The sequence below is a fragment of the Myxine glutinosa genome, chromosome 6 (assembly GCF_964187855.1).
Source record: "Myxine glutinosa chromosome 6, kmMyxGlut1.1, whole genome shotgun sequence".
Classification (NCBI taxonomy): domain Eukaryota; kingdom Metazoa; phylum Chordata; class Myxini; order Myxiniformes; family Myxinidae; genus Myxine; species Myxine glutinosa.
Window position 1 is genome coordinate 147,743,338 of NC_136266.1, and position 15,223 is coordinate 147,758,560.

Below are 15,223 nucleotides of genomic sequence, written 5' to 3' on the forward strand. Positions count from 1 at the left end.
AAATCAACTGTAATTAATTTACCAAAGGTAGGTTCAAATATTAATTTTAAAGATTTCAATCAGTCAATAAAACATCCTTTTGTGATGTATGCCGATTTTGAAAGTATTCTTGAAAAGATACATAGTATCTCACCTAATCCAGAACAATCAGACACAAATAAATATCAAAAACATACTCCTTGTGGTTTCTGTTATTATATTGCCACGTTTGTGGGGGGGCAGGGGGGGCAATACCTTAGTCCAGGTAGAATGGTATTGGAAGTGTGCTCCGACAAGAAGAAACCCCATGTATCATAAGTAGGGATCCAGAAGACCGTATGTCGTGTAAGCGCGTATCTTCGCTTCCCCATCACGAGGGTTGGTGTTTGTTAATTAGTTTGGGATAATGGGCAATTAATCCCCAGTATGTAATGGCCTCTTTTAATTTTCCTCTGTTCCTTATGACACCAGCAGCACACACACATAGCTAGGCAATCGCACATTCATAACACAAAATAAAGCGACCGGAACCAGGACATTCAACTACCGCTGGTGCCACAGCCATCCCATCGCAACACAAGCAGGCAGGCCCGGGAGACCACGCCCCGAAGAGCAGCGATTGGTCCGGAATTTGGTTCAAGCAAGGACTGCTAAGATGGCACTCACCGATAGGAGCGGACACGGAAACGTTGTAGGATGACGTCAGAGGCTTGCGTACAAAGGAATTGGAGGGAGGACATTATCTCTCTCTCGGGTCCTGGAGGTGTTGGTGAAAGGCAGACGCATTTGCGTGCTCTCGTTTTCTGGGTTTGGTGACAAGCAGTCGTCTCCCGGGGCATTTTCTCTCTCTTGACTTCCGCGCATCTTCTGTCTTTGGTGGTGAACGGTCACAATTTCATATCTCGTCACAATTTCATATCTTGCTCTGCTTTGGGATTTCACGGCGAGCGGTCGGAGTTCATAGCGCTCCTGCCCGAGGGGAATTAATTGGCGAGCGGGGGGCGAGTGGAACGGGCGTGGCCTGCTGACTGCACAGGAGGCCTAGTTTCTGCTCGCGGCAGCACAGCCTATAGTTCCTGCGCAATGACGTGGAGGCCTGTGACGAACGGGGATGGTTCCTGACGAGGTACAGGAGCCGCTCAGAGCTAAGTGCCCACAAACTAACGCATTTATTTTCACAGTTATTTTTCCCTTTGTCTGTGTTTGAGTCTGTGTGGCAACGACCTGTTTCGGATCTTATTTTGCCGTGTTTTATCCTGTTACCGGCATTTCTTCAATAAAGCCAGTATTTTTGTACAGTTAAATCCTGTGTTGGTTTGAGTCCATTGTTGCAGGTTCGAAGATTGCTGGTGGACCTGTTAAGGTAATCGCTCATGGCTGTTCCCCCACTCCCCCACCCTCGCGTGTATAACGAAGGTCCACCATTGGTTTGAACTGAATGAACACCTTGGAGTTAAAGCTCGTTGGTCATCCATGTCGCCCTGCGGTGTTCACTCCAGGGTCAGCACACGACAACATGAAATCATCTGTTGCTAAAAAGTATAATAAATTCGAACTTTATAGAGGAAAAGAAGCTTCGAAGGAATTTGTGAAAAGATTAGAGAGATATTGTGTTAGATTAACACAGATAATGGAAAAGACATTTGAACCAATGTATTTCATAAAGGAAGAAAAAACAAAATTTAGAGACGATAATATCTGTCATATTTGTGAGGACGAAATTAATGAAAGTCCAAAGCTAAGAGACCATTGTCATCTCACTGGTAAATATCGAGGTCCGGTTCATCAAAGTTGTAATCTCAATTTTAAACTTCCCTTTTTCATACCAGTCTTTCTTCACAACAAAGCTCACTATGACACACATCTATTTTTATCCCTCTGCTGTTTATCAATATGTGCCTACTGTTCATTGCCAGCTAGTCAAGTTTTAAACGTGGGGAGAATGTGATGAAATTGTCATCCAAGTTACGACACTGATGTTATTCTCCTCATTGCCGCCACGCGACACCTCCGCGGCTCCTATAAAAGAGACTGCCTTTCAGCGCAGAGAGGAGTTCTTCATCCATAATTGCTATGTAACTCTATAGCACCTCTGGGCTTCCGTAGAATGGTAACGATTCTGCAATGTACACTATCTGCTCACTTATCGAGATACCACCTGTATGCACCTGTATTCATCTGAAGTAATATTAATACAATGATTATTGGTTTTCTCTCTAGATGCTGTTGAGAACGATTACGATTAAACCTACTCTTGGGACAATGTTGTATCTCTGATTTACAACACTGAACACATCTGTGAAGTTTCCCTGCGATAGGATCAAAAATGAGGGAGGAGCTAGGTTTTAAAAGTTTATGCCTAAAAACGTCATAACTCCGAAGCATGTGATGCATGACGTCATGCCCGTCGACTTTTTTTGTTCGCCATGGGTATGCGATTCTGGCCACAAAGTTTGGCCTCGATCTGTTCAGTCGTTTTGGAGAAAATAGGATTTTAGTGGTTTTTCAGGCTTTTCACTCAAAACAATATGGAGTCCGAACCATATGACCAACGGCGACATTATAATTTTATTTCTGCATCAATCTATAAGCTCTTGTGTTGGGACACAAGCTCGAACAAATTCATTGCTCGAACAAAAGAAGATGCTCAAGAAATTTCATCCTGATCGGATAAAGCTTTTTTTACTTGTTGAATGACGTCATAATGGCGGCACCTATGATGGCATCATTCACATATGTTATTCCGCATGGAGAGTTATTTGCAATGAGAACTGTCTCAATTTTTTCTGTGCAGCGGTTTTTGAGATATGGAGGTGCAATTTTTTTTGTTTTTTCCAAGATGGCGCCCATTGCACATGACCTGTGACGTCATAATATTCACTAAAATATTCTGCAGGAGGAAGACTTTCTATGGTGAAAATTAATGTCAATCGGACCAACAGTTGCCGAGAAAATGAATCATGACGTACGTACCCGAATGCCTAACCCTGCCTTTCGCTTCGTGAGCGCAGGGTAATAAAGCCGGTATTTTTGTGCATTTTCAAACCGTGTCGGTTGAATTATTGCAGGTTCAAGGACATCCGGTGGGACCCGGGAAGGTAAGCTCTTCCCTCTCCCCCAGGCGCGTATTCTCCGCTATATTTTCACTGAACGCCTCGGAGCGTAAAGCTTGATCGGCAAACCGTCCAAGACCGGTCTTTATCGGCGACGGCACGACAGTTACATCAAAAGAAATGAACAAAAATGTGCCTCTCATTACATTCTTTGGTATTCTACCTGTTGGTATTCCATTTTTGGGAATGTACCCAGGGGGCAGGGTCAAAATTATTCTGCGCTTGCACCTTATTGCCATGTGGTGATGCTCACAACTAAGTTTGTGAATTTTTACACAAACGTTCAGGAGGAGACAGCATGACACAGACAGACAGAGCTGATTACAATGTGATGATGCTGATGTGTCTTCATATTTTTCAAAAAGTGTGGGATAACAAGGATAAGCCTTGAATGGATAAAGAGAGGGAACAAACTACTTCCTGCATGCAGATTACTGATATGCAGCGTTAAACATGGAGCAGTTAAACGTGTTTCGGATGGAAAGAGCAAACAACCATTTTAGGAGATCATAACTTTTATGAAATCCGCCCTCCCCTCTCCCCCCCACTCCCCTGCTGACCTCCATCTTTTTAATGCCATGTACAAACTTTGGTACATCATGGGTGATGAAGGCTGTGGTCAAGTGTCATCAAAATGGTGTATGCAGTTCTACTTTGGGGGGCCGGGAGGGTGTGCAAACCTGGACGCAATTTCACCCCCCACCCCAACCCAACCCCTTTCCGCTCCTGACCTCAATCTTTTTAATGCCGTGTACAAACTTTGGTACATCGTGGGTGATGAAGGCTGTGGTCAAATGTCATCAAAATCGTGTATGCAGTTCTACTTTGGGGGGCCAGGGGGGTGTGCAAACCTGGACCCAATTTCACCGCCCGGTAGACCCTCCCGCCCCCCCCCCCCCCCCCCCCCGCTCCCCAAGATCTCGATATTTTTTATGCCGTGAACAAACTTGAGTTCGAACACACAAAATATAAATTTAGCCAAGTTTGGTCACAATCCCATCAGCAGTTTCAGAGAAGAAGTTGCAAGTGTTTGACGGCGGACTGACGACGCGCCATCCCATAAGCCCCCAGGAAATATGTTCCAGGTGAGCTAAAAATTTACCTTGTACCATACATCAAAATCCATTCATATTAGACAACACAAAACTGCATCAAAAGAGATGACACAAGCTGTAAGAACATTTTTTTAAAAACAATGGCAGAAGATCAAGATATTTGTTGACATGCAATGTTGTTTTTAAAAAGTCACGTACCCGACGCGGGTCTGAATCCATCATCCTGAGAGCGGAGGCTGCAGACGTCACTGAACCCGATTCCAGAGAAAGCAGGAAGATTTTCCAGATGCACATTTTGGGATCCGAAAATCTTTTCACAGAAACTGGAAAGTTCCCGAATCACATTCTCCAAGTTGACGAAAATACTTCCCAAAAGAGAGGATCCCGCAATCTTGACATCTTGAGACTTCGAAAAAGAATTCATAAATTTCCAGAAGTCAGCATACATTGCAAATTGTAATTTATCTTTGGAGAGAGCGAGGAGCTCGTCCCGCAATGGATCCGACTCGGTACAAGCTCGAATAACCTTCTGATTATCAATTCCGAGCTCTTCGATCACTGCTTGGGCTGTTTCTGCTCTCAGGCCTTTTGATTGGAGCCATTCCAAGAAGCTCTCCATTTCACCGATGACCTGCCAGGGATACAATGCTTATGTTAATCACAGAAAAGTTACACATGTTATTTTCTTTACTAAGTTTGGAATGTGTTGTGAGTTATCATCTTTTTTCTTTTTTTTTTTGTATACTCAATCGAGGCTCGTGAAAGAACTAACATTTACTTCACAAACAAATCGACCAGACAAACAAAATATATAAAAAGAGGGAGCGAAGCGGAAGACAACAGAAGGGGAAGCACACAAACACAACATTTGAGAGCAGGGAGATGTGTGGGACGGAGAGGGCTTGGGGGGAGGAGGCGTAGGAAGGGGGGGGGGGGGGAGGGAGAAGTATAAAACACAAGGACACCAAGAACTTCCAGGACAGAAGTTGGTATTTCAAAAAAGTGGAATTGGGGTGAAATTAGCGGGGGTAGAAAAGATCAAGGTTTTGGATGGGGGAAGATAAGAGATGGTGGTGAACAGCTGTTTTAAAGACCTGGAGGGGGGAGTGGGATTGAAGAGAGTGAGGGAGTTTGTTCCAGAGGCGGGAGAATAGAGGAATGAAGGAGTGAAGGTGAGCAGAGAGTCTTGATTTGGCAGTTTAACCATAAGAGGGTTGCAGGCAGATCTTGTGCGACCTGTAGGAATATTTGGGGGACAGAGCCCAGAGAGAGCTGGGGGGGCAAGGCCGGAGAGGAGTCGGTAGAAGAAAGAAACTAGGCCGAGAGGGTGTACAAACCTGGACCCAATTTCACCTCCTGGTAGACTCTCTCTCTCTCCCCCCCCCCCCCCCCCCCCCCCCCCCCCCCACTCTTATCCAATCTTATCCAGCTTGATCACCACATTTAGATCGACAGTCTGTGTAAGAGAAAGCCACGTCCGCCTCTGAGCTGTGAAGCATCGTCACATATAAATGATTTGGCAAATATTATCCCGAAGAGCCAGAATAAGGGCGTTAGCTGCATCGGCCACTCTAATTACAGGTATTTGCGACTAAAAAATCTGTCTTTAAAGACCTGAATACCACATGGATGCTCTCCTAGTTTGAAGTTGATGTGTTGGTGTAATTTACGTGCACGATATCAGCATCATGTCGCGTTCAGGGTCAGAGTTGTTCCTCTTCTTTAATACACACGGACAAATTAAACCTGTTTATTATTTTTCCTCTCACTGCAATTGTCTCACACACATGTACCAAGGAGTCTCCACTTTACGGGAGGTTAAAGTTTTCAGGTTCAACACGCCTAATCCTGTCATCTCAGAAACGAGGTTTGTGCTTGGATGGGAGACGGATACACAGACGGCAAAGTGTTGTACACTTGGTGGCGTTGGAGACAGACAAAGACAGGTGGGCAGAGACAGACATGGAGACACAGACAGATAGGCGTGGCAGAGACGACACAGACACAGACAGGCGCGGCAGAGACAGACACAGACAAAGACCGGCGCGGCAGAGACAGACACAGACACAGACAAAGACCGGCGCGGCAGAGACAGACACAGACACAGACAGGCGCGGCAGAGACAGACACAGACCGGCGCGGCAGAGAAAGACACAGACCGGCGCGGCAGAGACAGACACAGACCGGCGCGGCAGAGACAGACACAGACCGGCGCGGCAGAGACAGACACAGACCGGCGGGGCAGAGACATACACAGACCGGCGCGGCAGAGACAGACACAGACCGGCGCGGCAGAGATAGACACAGACCGGCGCGGCACAGACAGACACAGACCGGTGCGGCAGAGACAGACACAGCCCGGCGCGGCAGAGACAGACACAGACCGGCGTGGCAGAGACAGAGAGAGACACAGACCGGCGCGGCAGAGACAGACACAGACCGGCGCGGCAGAGACAGACACAGACCGGCGCGGCAGAGACACAGACAGGTGTGCAGTATTGTAGCGGTTACCGCTGGATGCACACAATCGCCTTGCACCGGCCAGAACACGGCCAGATGCGCCTCTCCCGGGCATGCCCGGACTCACTGTTCCCGGGCACGCCCGAACCTCCCGGGCACGCCCGGTCTCGTCTTTCCCGGGCATGCCCGCTCTCGCCTTTCCAGGGCTCGCCCAGAGCATCCGGGCATGCCCACTATCGCCTTTCCAGGGCTCGCCCAGAGCGTCCGGGCATGCCCGCTATCGCCTTTCCAGGGCTCGCCCAGAGCGTCCGGGCATGCCCGCTCTCGCCTTTCCAGTGCTCGTCCAGAGCGCCCGGGCACGCCCAGCCTCGACTTGCCAGGCCGCAGCCAAACACGTCCGGGCAGGTCCAGACTCGCCTTTCCAAGGCTCGCCCTTGACACCCGGGCATGCCCGGTATAGCTTGTGCCGGGCAAACTTCCCGACATAAATGTGTATATATATTGCTGCCCGATAAACGGGCTTTTGTCAGAATACCTGAGCTGTTTTGTTTCAATAAAGCAACTCGGACGAATTCCGTCTTTGGTCGCGTCACTTCTTTCGACTCGCGTTGGAGCGCCGCTCCTTCACTGGTGACCTACCGACATGGACACGGCAGTGACTCTTAAACTGCCTACCTTCTGGGAGGCTCACGCGGCTGTTTGGTTCGCCCAGGCGGACTCCCAGTTCGCCCTGACCGCGGACGACACCTGCTTCCACCACGTCGTGGCAGCGCTCGGTTCTGCCACCGCGGCCCGCGCCCTGAGCCTCCTCGAGCACCCGCCGGCTGCCGACAAGTATGATGCGCTGAAGACGCTCCTCCTCGACGCTTTCGCCCTCTCACCGGCGGCACGCGCACGGCGCCTGCTCGACCTGCCCGAGCTCGGCGACACGCGCCCGTCCGAGCGCATGGACTATATGCTCTCGTTGCTCGGTGAGCACTCTCCGGATTTTCTGTTCCGCGAGTTGTTCCTTCGCCAGCTGCCTCACCCGGTACGCCTCGCCCTGGCTGGCACGTCGATCACCGATCCCCGCGCCCTCGCCAGGGAAGCCGATAAGATCTCCTCGGCGGGCCAACACATCGGCGCGGCTACCTGGAGCCTGCCGCCGTCCGAGGCGACGCCCACGACGCCCGAGCGCCCTGCGCGGTTGGAGGCCGAACTGCCGGTGAAACTGGCGGCCGCCACGCCGCACCGACCGCTTCCGACACGACGGCCGGGGGCCTCCACCTGACCAGGCGTGGTGTTATTACCACACCAGGTTCGGACACAAGGCTCGGACGTGCCGACCCCCGTGCACTTTCGGCAAGTCGGGAAACGGCGGGGGCCGGCGTTCATTCCCAGCCAATGAGCGCCGGCCACTCGGGCAACTTGCTTTTTATTCGGGACAAAGCGTCCGGGCGGCGTTTCCTTTGTGACACCAGCGCCCAACTGAGCGTCATACCCGCCTCTTTGGTCGCTGCTAATGGCTCGGCCATACGCAATTTCGGCCCCGCGCAACGTCACCCTCTGCTTCGGCAGCCAGCGCTTTCAGTGGACCTTTGTGACCGCCTGCGTCCCCATGGCTTTGCTGGGCGCCGACTTCCTCTGCGCGGACGGGCTGCTGGTCGACGTCAAACGTCGTCGCCTTGTCAACGCCGAGACCTTCAGCTCCCTGGCGTGCACGATGAGCAGCTCCACGCCGACCGAACTGGCGTGCACCCTCCCGACGGCGAACGCGTTCGCTCGCCTGCTCGCGGAATTCCCGGCCCTCACACGGCCGACGTTTTCGGCCGTCGCAGTGCGGCATGGGATCGAGCACCACATACCCACTACGGGCTCGCCGGTCTACGCCAGGGCCCACTGCCTCGACCCGGCCAAGCTCGCCATGGCAAAGGCCGAGTTCGACTCGTTGGAGCACCTCGGCATCGTGTGGCGCTCCAATAGCGCGTGGGCCCTCACCACTGCACATCGTGCCAAAGCCGGGGGGGCGGATGGCGCCCGTGTGGCGACTACCGCTGCCTCAACGACGCTACCACCCCCGACAGGTACCCGATCCCGCACATCCAGGACTTTTCCGCCCGTTTGGCGGGACGGGTCATATTTTCCAAAATTGACCTGATACGGGGATACCACCAGGTACCTGTCCGGGGCGGCCGACGTCCCGAAGACGGCCGTCATCACGCCGTTTGGGCCTGTTCGAATTTTTGAGGATGCCGTTTGGCCTCAAGAACGCGGCCCAGGCGTTCCAGCGCTTTATGGACGGCGTGCTGCGCGACCTGCCATTTTTTTTCGTCTATCTGGACGACATCCTCGTCGCCAGCACGTCCCGCGCCGAGCACCTCCTCCACCTCCGAACACTGTTCGGTCGCCTCAGCGAGCACGGCTTAATTGTCAACCCGGCCAAATGCCACTTCGGCACGATGACCGTTGACTTTTTGGGCCACCGCATCACCAAGACCGGGGCCGTGCCGCTGCCCGACCAAGGTCGAGGCCATCACCACGTTCCCGCGTCCCCGTTCCATCAAGGCCCTACAAGAGTTCCTCGGCATGGTGAATTTTTATCACCGATTCGTGCCCCGCGCTGCTCAGCTCATGCGGCCCCTTTACGAGGCCCTCCGGGGCAAGCCGGCCAAGCATGACATCGTTTGGTCCGCGGCCGTGGACGCGGCCTTCACGAGCGCAAAACGGGCCCTCGCCGACGCAACGCTGCTGGCTCACCCGGTGCTCAACGCGCCCATCGCCCTCACTACGGACGCCTCCAACTACGCGGTGGGCGCCGTCCATGAACAATGGGTGGACGGGGTTTGGCAGCCACTCGCTTTTTTCAGCCGGCAGCTCCAGCCGAATGAGTTAAAATACAGCACGTTCGACCGCGAGCTGCTCGGTCTATTCCTGGCTGTTCGCCATTTCCGACACCTCCTGGAGGGCCGCCCGTTCATGGCTTTCGTCGACCACAAGCCGTTGGTCTACGCAATGGCCAAAGTCACGGAGCCGTGGTCGGCCCGCCAGCAGCGCCACCTCTCCGCCGTGTCGGAATTCACCACGGACATCCGGCACGTCGCCGGCACAGACAACGCTGTGGCCGACTGTCTTTCTCGGGCCAGCGCGAACGCGGTCCACCTCGGCGTGGACTTCGCGCTCATGGCGGCCGACCAGACCACCGACACCTCGGTGCAAGCCCTCCGGGCGGCGGACACGGGCCTCCGCCTGGCCGACATCCCCTTCGCGGGCACCGTCCTGCTCTGCGACGTCTCCCAGGGCCAGCCTCGCCCCATCGTGCCCGTTTCCTGGCAGCGCTGCATCTTCGCCTCCATCCACGGCCTTTGTCACCCGGGCCGGAAAGCTTCTCAGAAGCTGGTGTCGGCGCGTTTCGTCTGGCACGGCCTTCGACGGAACGTCCACGACTGGGCCAACGCCTGCACGGCCTGCCAGCGGGCCAAGGTCCACCGCCACACCCAGGCCCCGCTGGCACCTTTCACCGTGCCTGCACGGCGTTTCGACCACGTCCACGTGGACCTGGTGGGTCCCCTGCCCCCATCGCGGGGGTTCACCCACCTGCTCACCATGGTGGACAGGACCACCAGGTGGCCGGAGGCCGTGCCCCTCACCTCCACCACCACCGCCGACGTGGCGCAGGCGTTCATCGCCACCTGGGTCGCGCGCTTCGGCGCACCGACGGACATCTCGTCCGACCGCGGCCCACAGTTCACGTCCGAACTTTGGGGCGCGGTCGCCCGCTCGTTGGGGGTCACGCTGCACCACACCACGGCCTACCACCCCCAAGCCAACGGGTTGTGCGAGCGGTTTCACCGCTCCATGAAGGCCGCACTCATGGCCGGCCTTCAGGACGACGGTTGGACCGACCGGCTGCCGTGGGTCCTTTTGGGCCTCCGCACTGCCCCCAAGGAGGACCTCCGGGCATCCGCCGCCGAGCTCGTCTACGGCCAGCCGCTCCGCGTCCCGGGCGAGTTCGTGCCCGACGCTACCAGTCCCTGGTCCGCCGCACACCAGCGCTCGGACCTCCAGGAGGCCGCCCGCCGATTTGCCCCCGTGCCAACGTCCCGCCACGGTGGCCCCCAGTCCTACGTCCCCCCGGCGCTTCGCACAGTGGAGTACGTCTTTGTGCGTCATGACGCGCACCGGGGGCCACTTCGGCCGCCGTACGACGGGCCCCTCCGGGTCCTGCGACGGGGCGACAAGTCCTTTGTCGTCGACGTTGGCGGCCGGTCGGACCGGATCTCTGTGGACCGCCTCAAACCGGCGCACATGGACGTCGACCGACCACCACGGTTGGCCCTTCCTCCGCGGCGAGGCCGCCCCCCGTCCACAGTTCCCCCCGCTCGACCACCCACCACCACGTCGGACCCCTCCCCACTACCCTCCAGGGGTCGCTTCGGCCGGGTCATCCGGACCCCCCTTAAATTGACCCTGCCGGTGCAGGTCGATTCTGGAGGGGCGTGTGTAGTGGTTACCGCTGGATGCACACAATCGCCTTGCACCGGCCAGAACACGGCCAGACGCGCCTCTCCCGGGCACGCCCAGAGCGTCCGGGCATGCCCGCTATCGCCTTTCCAGGGCTCGCCCAGAGCGTCCGGGCATGCCCGCTATCGCCTTTCCAGGGCTCGCCCAGAGCGTCCGGGCATGCCCGCTCTCGCCTTTCCAGTGCTCGTCCAGAGCGCCCGGGCACGCCCAGCCTCGACTTGCCAGGCCGCAGCCAAACACGCCCGGGCAGGTCCAGACTCGCCTTTCCAAGGCTCGCCCTTGACACCCGGGCATGCCCGGTATAGCTTGTGCCGGGCAAACTTCCCGACATAAATGTGTATATATATTGCTGCCCGATAAACGGGCTTTTGTCAGAATACCTGAGCTGTTTTGTTTCAATGAAGCAACTCGGACGAATTCCGTCTTTGGTCGCGTCAATTCTTTCGACTCGCGTTGGAGCGCCGCTCCTTCAGTATCATTGTATGTGTATGTGCACGTGCATGTGCATGTCGATGTGTATGTGCATGTGTATGTCTGTGTGTATGTGCATGTGCATGTCCATGTGCATGTCTATGTACATGTGTATGTCCATGTGCATGTGTACGTCCATGTTTGTGTGTGTGTCTATGTCTATGTGTGTGTGTGTCTATGTGCGTGTGTTTGTGTGTGTGTCTGTGTGTGTGTCTATGTGTGTGTGTCTACATGTGTGTGTCTACGTGTAAGTGTCTATGTGTGTGTGTATGTGTGTGTGTGTATGTGTGTCTACGTGCGTGTGTACATGTGCGTGTGTGTGTGTGTGCGTGTGTGTATGTGGGTGTGTCTATGTGTGTATGTGTCTATGTCTGTGTGTCTATGTGTGTGTATCTGTGTGTCTATGTGTGTGTGTCTATGTGTGTGTGTCTATGTGTGTGTGTCTATGTGTGTGTCTATATGTGTATGTCTTTGTGTTTGTGTCTGTGTGTGTTTGTGTGTGTGTCTGTGTGTGTGTCTATGCGTGTGTACGTGTGTGTGTTTGTGTCTATGTGTGTGTGTCTATGTGTGTGTGTCTATATGTGTGTGTCTATGTGTGTGTCTATATGTGTATGTCTGTGTCTGTGTGTGTCTGTGTCTATGTGTGTGTCTGTGTCTATGTGTGTGCCTGTGTGTGTGTCTATGTGTGTGTCTGTATGTATGTGTGTGTGTGTGTGTGTGTGTTTTAACGTGCATTGACGCCATCAAAATCTGCGCTCGTTGGAAGGGTCAATACGACGGTGGGGAAGTGGGGGTTTAGGGTTGGAGTTTATAACTTTGACTTTTCTTCGTTTATTTCGACGGTACAGCCTCGTGAGCACGCCAAAGTGAAGCCGAGGCCTCGCGTCAGGTGCACATTGGATTATACAAGTTCATTACAAAAAGTTTCTGGATGCTTTGGAGTTAAAAGGAAGAAAGACGTTCAGCTAACCATCGTTGTGGGAAATTTGGTGATGACGTGTATAAAACAATCTCGTGAATAAAATAAAACGAGTGAAAAACACCTCATTAAATGAACAATCGAACACCTGAACATGCACCACCGGTCAAAAGTTTTAGAACACCTCAATTTTTCCAGTTTTTGTTGAAATTTACGCAGTTTAATGTCTCAATGTACTCTGAAATTAAGCAAAGAACAAATAAACAATTGGAGATAAAAAAAAAATCAGCAAAGTCGCCCCTTTTGCAGATATAACCGCCGAACACACTCGTGGCATTCTTTCGACAATGGAAATCAAATATTGTTCGGGAAGTTCTTCCCAACACTGTTGCAGAAGTTCCCACAAATGTGTTGCACTTGTAGGTTGCTTTGCTTTCACCCTTCTGTCCAGTTCATCCCAAACCAGCTCGATGGGGTTTAAGTCTGGAGACTGTGCTGGCCATTCCATGATTTGAAGCCGACCGTCTTGTTATTTTCCCTGAAGGTAGTTTTGCCATAGCCTGGAGGTGTGTTTAGGGTCATTATCTTGCTGTGGGATGAACCCCTGACCAACTCGGCATATACCAGAGGGTATTGCATGGCGCTGCAAAATGCTGTGGTAGCCCTTTTGGTTCAGGATGCCAGACACTCTGTGCAAGTCGCCGACTCTGGATCCAACAAAAGAGCCCCCAGACTATCACACTTCCTCCTCCATGTTTGACAGTTGGTGTCACACACTGAGGAACCATCTTTTCGCCTCCTCGACGCGTACAAAAACCCTGCATGATGAACCAAAGATTTCAAATTTTGATTCATCGGTCCATGAGACCTTCTTCCAGTCTTCAGTAGTCCACTGGCGGTGCTTCATGGCCCAGGTAAGCCTCTTTTTCTTATTTTGCCATCTTAGCAATGGCTTTCTTACTGCCACTCGACCTGTCAAACCTAGAGCTCGAAGTCTTCTCATCACAGTTGAAACTGAGACTTGCTTACTTCAACCAGTGTTAAGCTGTGCTTGTAGCTGTTGTCCTGCGAGCCACCTATCACGCAAGCTGTTGACTCTCAGAACCCTGTCTTCTGATTCTCTTGTGGCTTTGGGTCTGCCAGACCTCTTCCTGTCAGAGTTTCCTCCAGTTGTCCAAATAATGCTTCAGAGGGTGTAATAACAATCTGTTCCAACACTGCTTTTTCCAGACAGGGGGTTTGTAATCAAGTAATCAGCACAGGTTGGGACACCTGTAGGAATTGTTTACATCAACTGTCAAGGCTCAATTTACTTATATTGCTGCAGAACAGCTGGAAGTTGTTAAACCATTACTTGTTCCCTGAAGAAGGACTTTTTTTTTCTCTACAAAAAAACTGTGCAATTTACATTATTTTCCTGTTTTTGCGAACCCAAACTTTTTTTAACCTTGAGCAGTTTTTGTTGCTTTCCTTTGTACCATTTCAGGTGATTCACTGGACTTGAATTGCTCAAATTTCAATAAAAACTGGAAAAATTGAGGTGTTCAAAAACTTTGGACCGGTCGTGTACATTTAATAACAAGAGAAAAACTAGAACGGGCACTCGGTAGAGCGCATACCTTCGCCGCAGCTACTGTTCTGTACTTGGCATGGGAGTGTAGGGAACAGAACAACAAAAATACGATTTTGACCTTTTCGTGACCTTGACCTTGACCTTTGACCCGATTGCTCCCAAAATCTAATCAAATGTGTCCCGTATAATAACCAATCATCCCACCAAATTTCATGCAATTCGGTTGAATACTTTTTGAGTTATGCGATTAACATACACACACACACACAGACATACAAATAAATACACAGCGATCAAAACATAACCTTCCGCTTTTGCGAAGGTAATGACCACAGTGTGGTCACCACCTGCGACATGTAGAATCATGAGGATATCCGTTGCAACATGCGCTCCCAAATTCGACCAGGCATTAAATTATACGCGTGCACAAGCGTCTTTTTGTCTTTCAGTTCTGGACTTGTCCTTTGTTTCATGTTGTCTTTGTTCCTAAATTTATTCTGGTTTCTTCAAACAAATCGCGATTTTCGTCCGCGGTGTTCTTACCTCGTACCAACACACGTCCGACTGTATGCGCATGCGCTGTTCAAAAAGGCACCCCAACAACAACAACGTGGTCCTCTCATGGAGCTGCTCAGTGCTCGTCGCAGCTAAAAACTCGTTTAACTTCCCTTCATTCCGTCATCAACGAACAGGGAATTATATGATATTTAAATGAACGTTTTACAGATATTTCTTCGTTTTAATAATTAAATGAGAATCTCCTCACCTCAGACCCGACACCGCTCACATGAACCTTCGTAAGTTGCAGTCCGAGGTTTTCAAAGATCACCCGGAAGTTCTTCTTCGTTATTGAATACTTCTTTTATGCACATAGTTTTTGTCCCCTTTGTAAGAAGATTGTTATTAACGTCAGCAATTTGTGTGCCGTCGCCGCATTGCAGTTTGAAAATAAAAAAGAAGATAAACGAGAAGAAGCAGAGACGGCTTCCGGGTGAGGAGTGAAACCGCGTGCGTTGCACGGAGGTATATAATATGGAGAGCCAATTGGCCACCTCGCAGCATTAGCCGCCGTGAAGCCACCGGAAATAGTCTGGCGGCCATATTGGGAAGCCGATCGTTTTGTAAACAAAGCCTGTCAAAGCAAAGGCGTGGC

At 52.0% G+C, this 15,223-nt stretch overlaps 2 protein-coding genes across 2 annotated transcripts in view; both read right to left on the reverse strand.

The window, feature by feature from the left end:
* The window catches only part of LOC137428869 (uncharacterized), a 79,878-nt gene extending 64,963 nt beyond the window's left edge, over nt 1-14,915 (reverse strand). The window contains exons 1-2 of the mRNA XM_068118691.2: nt 14,837-14,915; nt 4,346-4,778 (exon numbers count right to left, since the gene is read on the reverse strand). Of these exons, the coding sequence (XP_067974792.2) occupies nt 4,346-4,766 (421 nt within the window). The 5' untranslated portion in view covers nt 4,767-4,778; nt 14,837-14,915. The remainder of the gene's footprint in view (nt 1-4,345; nt 4,779-14,836) is intronic.
* Nucleotides 1-15,223, reverse strand: part of LOC137429473 (uncharacterized) — a 483,513-nt gene that overhangs the window by 397,351 nt on the left and 70,939 nt on the right. The gene's annotated exons all lie outside the window — the stretch shown is intronic.